The sequence below is a fragment of the Dromiciops gliroides genome, chromosome 4 (genome assembly GCF_019393635.1).
Source record: "Dromiciops gliroides isolate mDroGli1 chromosome 4, mDroGli1.pri, whole genome shotgun sequence".
Lineage (NCBI taxonomy): Eukaryota > Metazoa > Chordata > Mammalia > Microbiotheria > Microbiotheriidae > Dromiciops > Dromiciops gliroides.
Window position 1 is genome coordinate 390,979,353 of NC_057864.1, and position 15,160 is coordinate 390,994,512.

The 15,160-nt window shown below is 37.3% G+C and overlaps 1 protein-coding gene across 1 annotated transcript in view; it reads left to right on the top strand.

The window, feature by feature from the left end:
• Positions 1-15,160, top strand: part of MTHFD1L (methylenetetrahydrofolate dehydrogenase (NADP+ dependent) 1 like) — a 218,868-nt gene that overhangs the window by 62,250 nt on the left and 141,458 nt on the right. The window contains exons 12-15 of the mRNA XM_044003413.1: positions 10,764-10,900; positions 11,996-12,042; positions 13,038-13,145; positions 14,945-15,019. Of these exons, the coding sequence (XP_043859348.1) occupies positions 10,764-10,900; positions 11,996-12,042; positions 13,038-13,145; positions 14,945-15,019 (367 nt within the window). The remainder of the gene's footprint in view (positions 1-10,763; positions 10,901-11,995; positions 12,043-13,037; positions 13,146-14,944; positions 15,020-15,160) is intronic.

The window sequence follows — 15,160 nt, forward strand, 5'->3', positions numbered from 1 at the left end:
ACTTGTAGTAGTTGAGGTGACAAGCACTGAATTAAGCTGATCGCTTTGTGAGTAGTTAGGAAAGGATACATGAGATGTGAGGGAGAGTAAAGAGTCAAGGACTTCTAATTATGAAGTTGGGTCACTGGAAGAATGGTGGTATCCTCCTCAGAAGCTGGGAGGTTTGGAAGTCATGAGTTTAGAATGACAGATAATGAGTTCTGTTTGGGAAACATTGAGTAGAAATAGCCATAGGAAATCCATTGGAAATATCCAACAGGCAGTTGGTGATGGGAACTAAAGCTCAGGAGACTCAATCTAGCTGCATTAAAGATATGATTAGTAATTTAAAAGTCCTTGATAATTAAGGCATTCACAAATTCTTGCCCATTTAGCTCCAGTATACTCAGCTTACTTATGTACAGTTAGCCTTAAAAGTTAATTGCCTTGGGAAGTTTTTTAAATAATAAAAATTTCCCTTCCTCCTTCCCCCTCCTTTCTTTCCTCCCTTCCTTCCTTCCTCTCTTTGTTCTCTTTGTTTTCTTTCTACAGTGATGGTAAATAAAAAATGTTTCTGAACCACAGGGACATGGGTTTGTAAAATGACCATTTTCCAGTAGATGCCACTTAGCTCAGGGTAGAAAAAAAATAGTATGAGATGCTATGGTTATCTTTGTTGGTATTATTAGAAACAGTGCTCAACTGATGTCATCATTATTTACAAAAATTTGTGTTGCATATGAGGTTTTGCTAAAGTCTAAGTCTTTACCCCTACTGGATTGCCTATACCCCTACTGGATTACCTATCTTCCTTTAAATCTCAACGAAAATCTCATCTTCCACCTTTTTCAGGTGCCCAGGGTCACATAGCTAGTGTCTAGTGTCTGAGGCAGGATTTGAATTCAGGTCCTCCTGAATCCAGGGCCAATGCTTTATCCACCATGCCACCTAGCTGCCCTTGTGCTACCTAGCTGCCCCCTGCCCCTCTTAATTCTAATGTTTTCCTTTTAATTATTTCCCATTTATCTTGTATATAGCTGCTGTACATACCTGTTTGTTATCTTCCCCATTAGATTTTGAGCTCTTTGAGGGCAGGGCCTATCTTTTGCCTCTTTTTCTATCCTAAGCACTTTACACAATGCCTGGCACAGAGTAAGCACTTAATAAATGTTATTGGCTGTGAATCAATATATAACCTATCCATTTGTTGTGTAACTGAGAACCAATCCTAACAGCTTTCTGACAATTGGTTTGCATTTTAATTAACAATAAAATGTTTTCATAACCTTTATTGAAAATATCTTTTTTTTTTTTTTTCAGGGTAATGAGGGTTAAGTGATTTGCCCAGGGTCACACAGCTAAGAAGTGTCAAGTGTCTGAGGCTGGATTTGAACTCAGGTCTTCCTGAATCCAGGGCCAGTCCTTTATCCCCCGTGCCACCCAGCTGCCCCGAAAATATCTTTTACATGGCATGTCACATCCTTAATAATATCAGACAGACTGGCCTGGATTCAGGAAGACCTGAGTTCAAATCCGGCCTCAGACACTTGACACTTCTTAGCTGTGTGACCCTGGGCAAGTCACTTAACCCTCATTACCCTGCAAAAAAGAAAAAAAAGGAAAAAAATAATATCAGACAGAGAACATGATAACTTAGAGCATTGGATTGCTTTGAGATGTTTAACCCACCATCCTGCTGCACACCTTCTTCCTTTAATGTTATTATATGAAAAGACATTAAACAGTTGCATTAAGTAAATTAACAAGAGAGCCACAGCAGAATCCCTCATTCCTCCAACCAGTCTTCATGTGTCATTATCTTGAGGCCTATCATTGGGCATACATATGAAACATTTGGACAATAAGACAGCATGTGTGTATGTGGATTCACATATATGTATGTATGTATATACTTACACTATAAGTAGCTATATAGTTACACTATACATAAGGTATACAGCCTATCTACTCTAATTATACAAGCTTAAGGTCTATCCTATTATGATGTCTCATTGTGACCTTGGATTCTAAAAAGCTATGCCCAAAGCATATATGTCCTGCTTGGTCCTACCAACCTATAAAGCCTTTGAGAGTGTCACCGCTGATACACTGTATGTTTGTTGGCCAAGCAGCCGCCTGGCTTTCAGAACTCCCCATCAGATTGGCCACGGGGTGATAATACTTTTTCAGTTACTATTTCAGGCATATCACACACTCATCTCCCTCATGTACTCTCTCCTACCCTTTCCATCTCTGACATGAAATATAATTATAACCCCCCTTGCCTGCAAGAGATTATCCCTCTTCATCTCCCCTCATCTCCTTCTGTTGAAGTCTTTCCCTTATTTCAAAGCCTTGCTTAGGTATTACTTGTACAGGGCCTTCCCTCATCCTCCCTCCCCAAATGAAGTCATTTGTTCATTAAATTTTTCATAGCACTTTGCCCAGATGCTTCCCTTGTACTTAATCTCACTCTTGTACTTAACTCACTCCCCTTTATATCCCAGTTACTTGTTCACTTGTCTTTGCTCTATCATATTATTGCCTCATTTGACAGCAAGATCTGTGCTATTTCTATCCCCAGCACCTAGTTTAGTGTGTTGATCAGAGTAGGCGTTTAGTGAATATTTGTTGAGTGAATTTGAAAGCTATAAATGTAAAAGCAAGCTAGCGTCCAACTGGGGCTTCTGCAGTATCTGCCATCAAAGTCACAGGCTAGCCCAGGAAGCTCTCATACATGAGATAGTGACATTCAGTCATCAGATTGGAGATCCCCCTGAGAAAGACAGTGAGCCTCCAGTAGCACCCACATCACAAAGTTGTTGTAGGACAAAGTGTGGCTCACAAGAATCGTAGTCACTTATGTTGCCCCAAGCTAAAGAGTGATGTAGCCAGTAAGTTAAACCACAGTACCTGACTTGTACCATTGCTAGAATTCTGTTATAAAACAAAAGAGCTACTCTGTGTGTGTGTGTGTGTGTGTGTGTGTGTGTGTGTAAATGAAACTTAAACCTGAATCAATGTGTGTTTAACCTCAAGAGAACAACTTCTCTCTTTTTTTTATTATTTGAGATCTTAGCTGCCTTCCCCAAAGGAAGCCTTCAGAACATACAGATTAAATATCCAGTACAGTGAACAAGGGCATTGCAGCAGGTAGTTTTTAAGATAAAGTTTTCCTCTGCAACAGAATTAAAGGGTTTGGGGTTTTGCTTTTGTATTTTAAAAAATAAATTCTTATATAGCTTTATTGTAAGAAGAAAAAGAATTGTCCAGAGAGACCAAAATGGCTCAGGGCAGGAGGAGACTGAATAACCTGCATCATAATTTATGATTCTTCATAACTGGACATTTTAAAGTGTTTTTAGGATTAGTTTAACAGATGCCCAAAGATATATATGTTAATTGTTGGTGTTTGTTCATTTTTTAGTCGTATTTGACTCTTCATTACCCTATTTGGGGTTTTCTTGGCAAAGATACTAGAGTGGTTTGCCATTTCCTTCTCCAGCTCATTTTACAAATGAGGAAACTGAGGCAACCAGACTTAAGTGACTTGCCCAGGATCACATAGCCAATAAATGATGAAGCCAGATTTGAACTCAGGAAAAGAAGTCTTCCTGATTCCAGCCCTAACACTATTCCCTGTGCCACCTAGCTGCCCCTGTGTGTAGTTATATGATTGATTTCTGACATATCATTTGTGGAAAAATTAATTTATTATTGAGTCATCATAGTGTACTAGTAATTTGTTTTATCTGTCTCTCCCCTGCTATAAAGTAATGCTGATTTCATTCGATATTAAAAAATTAGAGGTACAACTATTTAAATATTCTTCAGTAGTCTTAAATTCACTTTTGTTTTTTAAAAATGTTACTAGATATTAGAACAATGAATTATTTCTCTAAGAAACCATAGTACAAATAACCTAAATGCTGAACAGATTAAACTTTAGACTTTCTCATTCAGTCAGAATCATCTGTATTTCATCAGCTCCACATCTCATGGTATTTACACCTACACATCTCTTTATTTGCTTTGCCTGACAAAATGAAAAGCACTGGGAATTGTTCAAGGAAATAAGCCAACAGAATCTTAAGGGCTCTTGAGTTTTACATATTTTTCCAGTTACTTTAATGAGAAGGAATTTGGTTTGAGAGCTAGACCCACAGTGTAGCCATAGTATGTTAGAGAGGGAGAGAGAGAAGGGGGAGACACGTATATTTATATTTGTTAAATATTAAATACAAACATATATATATATATAAAATTGGGGGAGAGGAGATAGTTTCTTTATTGTTTAATATGTGCCCTCTCTACCACTCCCCCCTTCTTTCCTTAGCTAAGGCATAAGGAAGAGTCTAGCCCCTCAGCCCTCCCAACTGCTCCATCTCCCCCTACTCCATCCCTGTCCTGCATCCCAGTGAATCTGAAGGTTTTGCTCAGAAGGTATGGACCAGTGGCATAGTAGGCAGGACATGTATAATATGAATAGAAGAGGGGGCAGCTAGGTGGTGCAGTGGATAGAGAGCACCGGCCCTGGAGTCAGGAGGACCTGAGTTCAAATCTAGCCTCAGACACTTAACACTTACTAGCTGTGTGACCCTGAGAAAGTCACTTAACCCCAATTGCCTCACTAAAAAAATTAAATAAATAATAATATGAATAGAAGATGCATAAGAGCACGAGCTGTCTTTTGCTTCTTTTTGTATCCCTAATGCCTAGCACAGTGCCTGGCACATAGTAGGCACTTAGTAAGGGTTTGACTCTCTGATCTGACTGGGCAGCCCCTACAGTGGGCCCTGCTCCTGTCCTGGATGGGAATGGGGGAGGGGAACGCTTGGCACTTCTCTATGAAGTCTTCCAAGACTGCTGGGAATAAAGAGAAGTTTCTGGCCCTCACCTAGGCAGTTCAGCCAACTCTGGAGGAAGGGTCTCTACCCTGTGCACACACAGCCTGATTTGCTCACCATGAGCTCCACTCAATACCAGGACCCTCTGTAGGCCCCCTTCTGTCTGTATTGTCTCAAAATGCACATCCTAAACCATTCTTTCCTCCCCTGCCCACTCTGCATTCCTGCCAGTTACCCACCCTGTACCACAAGCAGATTGGGAGCTTTTACTGGCCTACCAGACCCCATGGACTTGCTGTTGGGTGTGTGTGTAAGGAGGGAGAAATATATAGGCTAGTTGATAAATGGGATAATAGATAGGATATAAATAACATTTAGTTTATCATGTATGCATACATATATATGTATAGTGAGATGAGGGGGAAGGAGAGGAAGATTCTGTATGAACACAAACACATATACAGTGTGTGTGTATACATAATGTATATATGTATGGATATATAGAGATTTACATATACTTGCACTATAAATAGTGCATGTAATATGTGAATTGCTATGTACTATGTACATTGTACATAGTAGATGTGTGTGTGAGTACTTAAACCATACATAATATCTGTTACATGTAATAACATATTACTCATGATGATTTGTGGGTTTTTTCAATCTATTTAAATTCATAGGCTTCTTGGAATTATATGTGTTGAACTGACAGAAAAACTTCACTTAGGTTTCTGTCTACATGTAATATAATAGCCAGGATTTGTATGAGCTTTAAGATTTACAAAATACTTTATACAAGGCAAACTAGTTAAATGACTTGCTCAGGGTCACATAGCATATAAGTCTGAATTGGGATTTGAACTCAGGTCTTCCTGATCCCAGGCCCAGTGCTCTATCTATCCACTTTGCCACCTAGCTACTTAGGGGGTGAAAAACAGATTTTTTATTCCAGTTAGGTAATTAACGCCTCATTCTTTTTTCCCCCCTTAAATTGCTGCCAAATAGTTGAGACACTTCTCATTTTTCAGTCATTTGTTTTGGTGTTGTACTGAACGGGCCTCAAGAGCTCTCCTTGCAGCTTTCCTGTTGCTGTTTCTGTTGGGCTTTATTTCTATCAGGTCACTTGTCTATTGTCTGCAGAATACAACAGCTGTGTTTAGATAAAAGACCCACTCCCAGGGATCCTTGAACTCTTTATACTTAAATTGAACTTCTGAGTGTTATAAAAGAAATGCAGATGTAAAGGGCACTGAGTCCTGGGGCCTTGTACTGAGACTGTACAGGTGGTTGCATTCTTCCTTAAAGACCAATTCTTGAGAGAATGCCTTGTGATGAATAATATACCTAATTTGTCCTTAAAAAAAGTTCCCTGAGTGTCTGTGATTTGATGGGGAATTGCCTGGGAAGGATCAACTCTGACTCATGTGTCAAATTGAGTATAATATAAAATATTTGAAAATTTGTAATTAATGTTGGCAGCCAGTTTGAACTTTTTTTTATTATGGTTTTTAAAAAGTACAGAGCAAGGGGCAGCTAGGTGGTGCAGTGGATAAAGCACTAACCCTGGATTCAGGAAGACCTGAGTTCAAATCCAGCCTCAGACACTTGACACTTACTAGCTATGTGACCCTGGGCAAGTCACCTAACCCCTGTTGCCCTGCAAAAAAAAAAAAAAAAAAAAAAGTACATAGCAAGAATTCTCTGAATAAGTTTTCAAATAAATGGGACTCTACTTTGAAGGGTGAGCAAAACACTACCCTATTTTTTTATTTTAGGTGTCTCTTAGAAAATAAACTAATTTATACCAATAGGAGAAGTAAAAAGTCTGATATAGGATTTTTTTAGGATGTATATGTATAGACAGTAACCGTGTACCATTTGAACAAAGTGTTAGAAAGAGGTTATTGTGGATCTGCTTTAACGAATTGTTAAGAATACTTTGTAATAAACATTCTACTCAATTTTTAATACTTCAGAGTATTTTGTAAGTTTAGTTATCTGCTTTCCCCTGCCCCTACACATTAACTTTAGGAGGACCCTGTTTTCTTAGACCCAGTAAAGTAAAATTGAGAGTAAGAACTATGCTAATTTCAAATTAGAGTGTGATCACTGTGCTTTTAATGTTCACAAAAAACATTCTTATATCTTAGGAACTGGCCAGGAAATGAAAGTTGATCATTCTAATTAGATAGCTTTCATTTGTTTTGGTTTTGGTTTTGGTTTTTTGGTTTTTTTTGGTGGGGCAGTTGGGGTTAAGTGACTTGCCCAGGGTCACACAGCTAGTAAGTGTTAAGTGTCTGAGGCCGGATTTGAACTCAGGACTTCCTGAATCCAGGGCCAGTGCTCTATCCACTGCACCACCTAGCTGCCCCTAGATAGCGTTTAAATAAGCACATTGTTGCAATTTAGTAGCTGTATGAAACTGGGCAAGTCATTTAAATTCTCTAAGGTCCCTTCCAGCTCTAAAGCTCTGATCCCATGATACTATAACTACTTTCTTCTGTGCTTTCAGGACTTGCATCTTTATCAATATGAGCGTTTTGTCCACACCACAGTCATCACTCCATAACTTAATAAGTGAACTTAGAAATGTACCATGGCTGAAAAACTATTGTCACCTTGTGGCCAATCTGATGGGGAGTTCTAAAAGCCAGGTGGCTTCTTGGACAACAGACATATAGTCAATCACCAGTTACATCCTCAAAGGCTTTCTAGACTGATAAGGATCAATCAGAACATAGAGCTTTTTAGAATCCAGAGTCACAATGAGGCATCACAACAGGCTAGACCTTGAGCTAGCATATAGTTAATTAACCTGGTTTGTACTATATAACATCATAATATTTAGCATATTATTTTATGTATTATTATCTGTTTTATAATAACCTAGTTTATACTAAACTAAGGATGAAAGGATTAAATATAAACATATTTTTAAAAAACAAACCAGATTTTGATCCTAAATATTCATGTAAAGAAAGAATAGATGTATATTTTTTCATTATATCTTCTTTTAATGTCATTCATCATTTCACTTAATATAAGGCATTTTTTGTTTTTTGCTACTTTCATACTTTTGCTGAATTGTAATAACAATGGCAAAAAAATGGCCCAAAAAACCTGGGAAGGAATATGTTTTTAATTAAGAATTGTCTTTTTTAGTCCAAGTTTTGAGGAGGTCACTAACTAGGCGTGTTCCTTTTTGGCTTCCTTAGGCAAGTATACTAATATTTCCTTGGGAATGAAAAATGTAATGCTTAACGCTGCATAACTGAAATAAAGCACATATTCCACTTACAGAAAATAAAAGACTTCACAAATATGAACTCTGAAGAATTTCAGACTTTTACCATCTTTTCTTTTATGTGTTTATGCAAGAAGGCTATGGATGAACAGGAATTCAGAGCTCCTTGGGTCAGTCCTAGAATGAGGAATACAATACAATGAGGAAGACAGAGGAACTGTGATTTGAGTCTCCTTTTGGTTGCAGGTGTTGACATGATTCCAGAATTTGCCACATAAACAGATGTGGATATTATGTCAACATCCTTAGTAGTTTAGAAATTCTTTAGAATTCTCGGGAGCACTCAAATAGTTTCATTGGCCAAATGATTGTTGCCAGTAGATTCTCTGGGGTGAAAGCCTGTGTGCTATGGTGGTCTGTGACTCTTTAGCTCATCAGTATAATGGGGCTTACCCAAAGGTGGAGCAGTAGGCATCCAGTTCCCCAAAGTCTCTTCCTCTGTCCGCTGATTACAGACATGGTTTGGGATTCAGTTTAAAATTCTTAGACTTTATGTTATCATTCCAAATGAATATGTCTAAATGGTATTGTCTTAAAAATAATCTGGCAATGCCGCCTTCTTTACCCATCATTTTTGTATCTAGCGAGAGTTTGCTGTTCCTAAGTTCAAGCCTGTAAGAAGTGGTTCTTCAGGGGCAGCTAGGTGGCGCAATGGATAGAGCACCAGCCCTGAAGTCAAGAGGACCTAAGTTCAAATCCAGCTTCAGACACTTGACACTTACTAGCAGTGTGAACTTGAGCAAGTCACTTAACCCTCATCGCCCCAAAACAAGTAGTAGTTCTTCCATTTCCTGTTATCTATTCATTTGCCAAAGGCAGAGGGGTTTGTAAACTTCAGAGTTTATATTAATGATGGGTTTATCTTGGCAATCTTTTTTTGTGTGATTACCTCAATTTTGATATATCTTCATTTATTTAATAAGCAATCATTTTATTAAGTGCCTGTTAGGTCCACAGAACAGTATCCTATACTGGGTTGTTTATTCATCTAAGATAATTAGGGCACAGTTCCAGTCCCAGTTGCTTTTAGGGTCTATAAGGTATGAGAGGGTATGGTACATAGATATAAATATGCAATAACTATTGAAAGATGATTATTTTTCTCTTATTAATAACCAATGATCATTGAGGAAATCCAGGATTTTTTCCCTTCCTGTCTCCTCATTCTCTACTAGGTCAAATCAGCCCCTGAAGAATAGGGTTGATAATGAGATTGGATTTAACATTCTCCTCGATTTTGTCAGACCCCACCCAGCTGGGAAAGCCCATTGTGTTCTATTCAGGCTGGGGTGGGTGGTAGATCCTTTGTCTAGATTGCAACTGGTTGTGGGTAGTCTGGGAGTAAGAGTGATATAATCAAAGTCAGTTCTCAGCTCCTCATTACAACAGATCCATCTCTCATTATAATATTCATTCTTCTCATTAATTGTTAACCAATTAGAATTGGTTGCAGTCTCTCAAGAACACCCACTCTTCCAAGGGCATATCAGGGTCAACAGGCCTTCGTGATCCAGCCTTGGTTTATAAAAGACAGCAAAATAACCATCCTTTTATTAATCATTCACTGGCTATAACTAGTAAAGATTACCCAGAAATTGACTCTCGAATTTTTCATTCTTCACACTATAATAATGTGAGTAATCTTTCAGATTAATTAATCATTAATTAATTTAGCCATGTTTTCTGTCAATAGTAAGAATAAACAGTTACTGACATTTATATAGTGCTTTAAGGTTTTACATATACTTCACATATAGTATCTCATTTGATCTGTCAGTATCTCAAGAACCCAGGAATCATCTGAGTCCTCTACCTTTCTTCCTCATCCCCTTTCTACTTCTTAGGTCTTAAGGTTCATATATAACAGAAGTTACCAATAGAATTTACCATTGAGAGTGTTTCAGTGTGACATGGCTTTTGATTTTTATTATCCTTTGCTTCTGCATCCTATCATTCATTGAACAAATATTTATTAAGCTACATGTAAAGCACCAATTGTATAAACAATCAGTGTTTGTTGAATTAATGAGTTACTGTGAACAGTGAGTGAGAAAGTTACATGATGAAGCTCTTTTGAGAGATGTTTAATTCTCTGTCTTGGAAAATAAGAGAAACTGGTGATTTCCTTAGTATCACTGACTATTATTTATCCTCTTGGTGTGAGGATATTCACCTATACCATGTTTTTACCTAAGAAGAGCTGAGTGGTATGGTCAGGTTTTAATGATCTAGCAACTTTGGGCTAGTTGTTTACTGTTGTTAGATGAATGGTCAAGATCTAACAAATATAACATTTAAATATTTTAACATATCCATCTTTGGCAGGTTCAGTCAGTAGTGAAGTGTGGAAAGAGAAAAAGTATTCCATGCATTAAACTGAGAATGTTCTTTTAACTCCTTTTTATAAACTTCATCCTGGGAATAGTCACTTTTTGCTAGATTGCTTTAAGAAAATGTCAAAAGTGGTGACTAAAGAGCACAATTGTTAGACTGCTTTGGTCTTCTAAGAACAAATGTAAGACCCCAAGAATGAGTCCCTAGAATAATAATATCTCCCTTGCAGGGATCAGGTACCACCTGGTTATGGTTACTTTGGGTTAACTCAGTATTTGTGTTTGTTTTTATATAAGGATCACCCCTACACCCCTAGGAGAAGGGAAAAGCACAGTCACCATTGGGCTTGTTCAAGCGCTGACCGCACACCTGCATGTTAATTCCTTTGCTTGTCTGAGGCAGCCTTCACAAGGACCTACTTTTGGCGTTAAAGGTATTTTATCCTATAAATACATGCAGCATCTCATTTTTTCTTCACTTGAGAACAGTGGCTTTTTCTTCTTGATAATAGTACAAAGTGACAAATTTCATACTCTGCTATATTTAATTCCAAGCAGTGTGCAGTTTAAACACATAAATGTAATTCTAAAATTCAGAAAAGAATATCATATACAAGGGTTTTTTCTTTTTTGTTTTGTTTTGTTTTGTTTTGTTTTTTGGCGGGGCAATGGGGGTTAAGTGACTTGCCCAGGGTCACACAGCTAGTAATTGTCAAGTGTCTGAGGCCGGATTTGAACTCAGGTACTCCTGAATCCAGGGCCGGTGCTTATCCACTGCGCCACCTAGCCGCCCCCTAAGGGTTTTTTCTTATGGATATTTGTGTGGTTCTTTTGCCCATGATATCTAATATATTTGACTACTATACTTGTATGGACTATAAATAATTCTTGTCCTGCCTTGTTTTTGGTTTTTTTTTTGTTTTTTGCGGGGCAGTGAGGGTTAAGTGACTTGCCCAGGGTCACACAGCTAGTAAGTGTCAAGTGTCTGAGGCTGGATTTGAACTCAGGTCCTCCTGAATCCAGGGTCGGTGCTTTATCCACTGCACCACCTAGCTGCCCCCCCTGCCTTGTTTTAATGTCAATTTCTGAACATCTTTGATCATTTCATCTCATGGCCTTATTTAGAATACAATGCTGGGGGGCAGCTAGGTAGCGCAGTGGATAAAGCATTCAACCTGGATTCAGGAGGACCTGAGTTCAAATCTAGCCTCAGACACTTGACACTTACTAGCTGTGTGACCCTGGGCAAGTCACTTAATCTCTGCTTTGGTTTTCTCAACTGTAAAATGGGAATATTACCACCTACCTCACAAATGAGAGAGTATTTGTAAAGTGCTTAGTACAGTGCCTGGCAGCTAGTAAGAACTTAATAAATGCTTGTTCCCTTCCTCCTTTCCCTTCCCCATATCACTTAAGTTTTTAACTTATTTACTTTAACACAATTCCATTCATTAGTGTGATATTTTTTGATGACTGTCATATGCAACTTGTTATAAGATTTGCTGAAATTTTATTGTTGTGTTATGCAGGTGGAGCTGCAGGTGGTGGATATGCTCAGGTTATCCCCATGGAAGAGGTAAGGGTATAAATGGCTGTGGCATTAGTACCTTAACATTTTCCCCCTCCTCATAACCTCTGGGGCAGCTAGGTGACATAGTGGTTAGAGCAGGATGCTTTCAGAAAAACCCAGAAAGACTTACATGAACTGATGCAAAGTGAAGTGAGCAGAACCAGGAGAATGTTGTATATAGAAACAGAACTATTGTAACAATGATTGATCATGAAGGACTATGACTAATATGGAAATGTTTTCACTTGACATCTATAATTGATTTATTTCTTGCCTTCTCAATTGATATGGGAGAAATTGGAAGAAGGAAAAGAATTGGGAACTCAGAATTCTAAAAAATGAATGTTAAAGTATATATATATATATTTTAAAAGAGTGTCCTTGATAATTAACAGTGAATTGAAAAACAATAAGCTTAAAATGACTTCAGCCAATGTATCACTTCAAACTCAGTAAAACTCTATGAGAACTTTTAAAAAAAATAAAAGTATAAAAAGTTAGAATAAGAAAAAGAAAATTTCCAAATCTTAAATCAATGTCTTAGTTTGTCAGCTTCCCTTATTGGATTATGAGACATTTCGAATTTAACTGAAGGTTAAGTGTACCTAAAAATTCCTTTTTTCTCTTTCATGTGAAGGGGAAAATATACATTTATTTCTTTTTATAAATCTATATTTATAATTTTACATACTTTAAATACATACGTTTATATTAAATGTATAAATATAAATATGTATACACATAAATGTATAGCTATATATAGTTTTATAATAAATATTATTTAATAAATGTTTATATTATAATATAGCAGTATAACTTATTACTATAATATATAATAAATCTATAACATATAATAAGAATGTATATATTATTTTTTTATTTTATAACTTCAATTCATTTTGTTCATTCTGCTTTAAGAATTTGTAGTTACAAAAATGCCTTCAACACTGATTCAGTGGTCTGAAAAAGCAGAAAAAAAATTTTTTTAATCTCTTTTATAGTTCAATCTTCACTTGACTGGTGACATTCATGCTATTACTGCTGCTAATAATTTGCTGGCTGCTGCTATTGATACCCGGATTTTGCATGAAAGTACTCAGACAGATAAGGTGAGGAAGAGCCTTGGTTTTCATCTTCACTTGCCATCTGGTTCTCTAATCATTTATTGAAAAAGTAAAAGATTTGTTTGTTCAGATACTCGTGGATCTTTTTAGAGCCAAGTTTTTTTGAGGGTTTTGTGAGCTTTTTCTCTTTTTTATGTAAGAGAAATTGAGGAGATACCCATCAACTGGAGAATTGCTAAATAAGTTGTGGTACATGATTGTAATGGAATGCTATTATGCTATAAGAAATGACGAGCAGGATGCTTTCAGAAAAACCTGGAAAGACTTACATGAACTGATGTGAAGTGAAGTGAGCAGAACCAAGTACACAGTAGCAGAAATATGGTAACAATAATTAGTTGTGAAAGACTTAACTACTTTAATCAATACAATAATTTAGAGCAGTTAAATGATGCATGAGATGGAACACCAGATCTGGAATCAGAAAGACCTGAATTCAAATCTAGCCTTAGACACTTACTAGATGTACGACCCTGGACAAGTCACTGTATCTCTGCTTCAGTTTCTGTAAGTGTAAAATGGAAATAATAATACCTGTCTTCCAGGGTTGCTGTGAGGATCAAAAGATATATTTGTAAAGTGCTTTGCAAACCTTTATAAACCTACATTAAAGCACTATATAAATGCTATCTTGTTACATCTCCTTCCCCTCCACATCATTGTCATCATCATTTTTTCCTAAAGAGCATAGTAAATAGATGGCCGGCTTTGTACTAAGGAAGACCTGGCAGGTCAAGTAGTACCCAGTGTGACCAGTGGGCAAGTCATTTAACTTTTGAGTATCCCAGGCAACTCTCCAGGATTACAAGTTGCAAGTTTTGTGCTGGTTCTGTATCCTTGCAGAGGAATTCCACCTTTGGAGTACCATATACCAATAAAATCACAGTCCCAGACTAAAAAAAAATAATAAATTGTTGAGTTTTTTTCCTAATGCAGGACATCATCTCCTTAGTTCCAGAATTTAGCAGCAGTGCTATGTTGAGAGTACAGTTGAGGGGTAGCTAGGTGGCACAGTGGATAAAGCACTGGCCCTGGAGTCAGGAGGACCTGAGTTCAAATCTGGCCTCAGACACTTGCCACATACTAGCTGTGTGACCCTGGGCAACTCACTTAACCCCCATTGCCCCACAAAAAAACAAAAACAAAAGAGAGAGAGTACAGTTGAGCAGCACAGTTTCTTTGTAGGTGCTGTGAGCAAACTGTACTGCTCTCCTTATTGTATATAAGAAGTCACACATTCTCAGGGGCATCAGAAGAGAAGGGGAAAGCAATAAGCATTATTTAAGTATCTATTAAGTGCCAGGAACTGTGCTAAACACTTTATAAATATTACCTTGGGGCCCATGCAGTCTAAAATGCAGATTTCAATACTGAGGTATGTAAATGCACCATGTTAATTATTCATAGAGCTAGAGTCCAGATAGGAAGATGCTTTTTCTCAACATTTCTGCGTGGGTTGTAGCATCTTCTGTGTACATCATTTAAGACTTGATGTCGTGTTTATGAGAAATAGAGAACACATATCCAAATAGATGTTAATTTCAGAATTTTTAGGATCTACATTAAGGAATTGTGTTTCTACAGACTGATCGTAATATTCAAATTTAGCTGGGTGTTCTTGAAAAATTAAATGAAAGTTTATCTCGTTTATGTTAAACCAAAGGATGTTTGTGAATTCTGATCTAAATGGCTTAAATCTCAAAGCATATCATACTGCTATGAATGATCCAGGTTTATAGATGTCCCTTAAACTTGATTTTGTTGTTGTTTTGGTTGGTTCTCAGGCGCTGTTTAATCGATTGGTGCCATTAGTGAATGGTGTGAGAGGGTTTTCAGAGATTCAGCTCAATCGGTTGAAAGTAAGTTTCCAGTTTGAGTTTCTAAGGGGGGAAATGTAGAGAACATACTGCAGAAAAATAAAATGAAAACCTTTTAAAGCACATTAGCAATTGTTTTACCCTCAATTTAGTCTTGGTATTCAGAAACTTAGTTGGGAATAA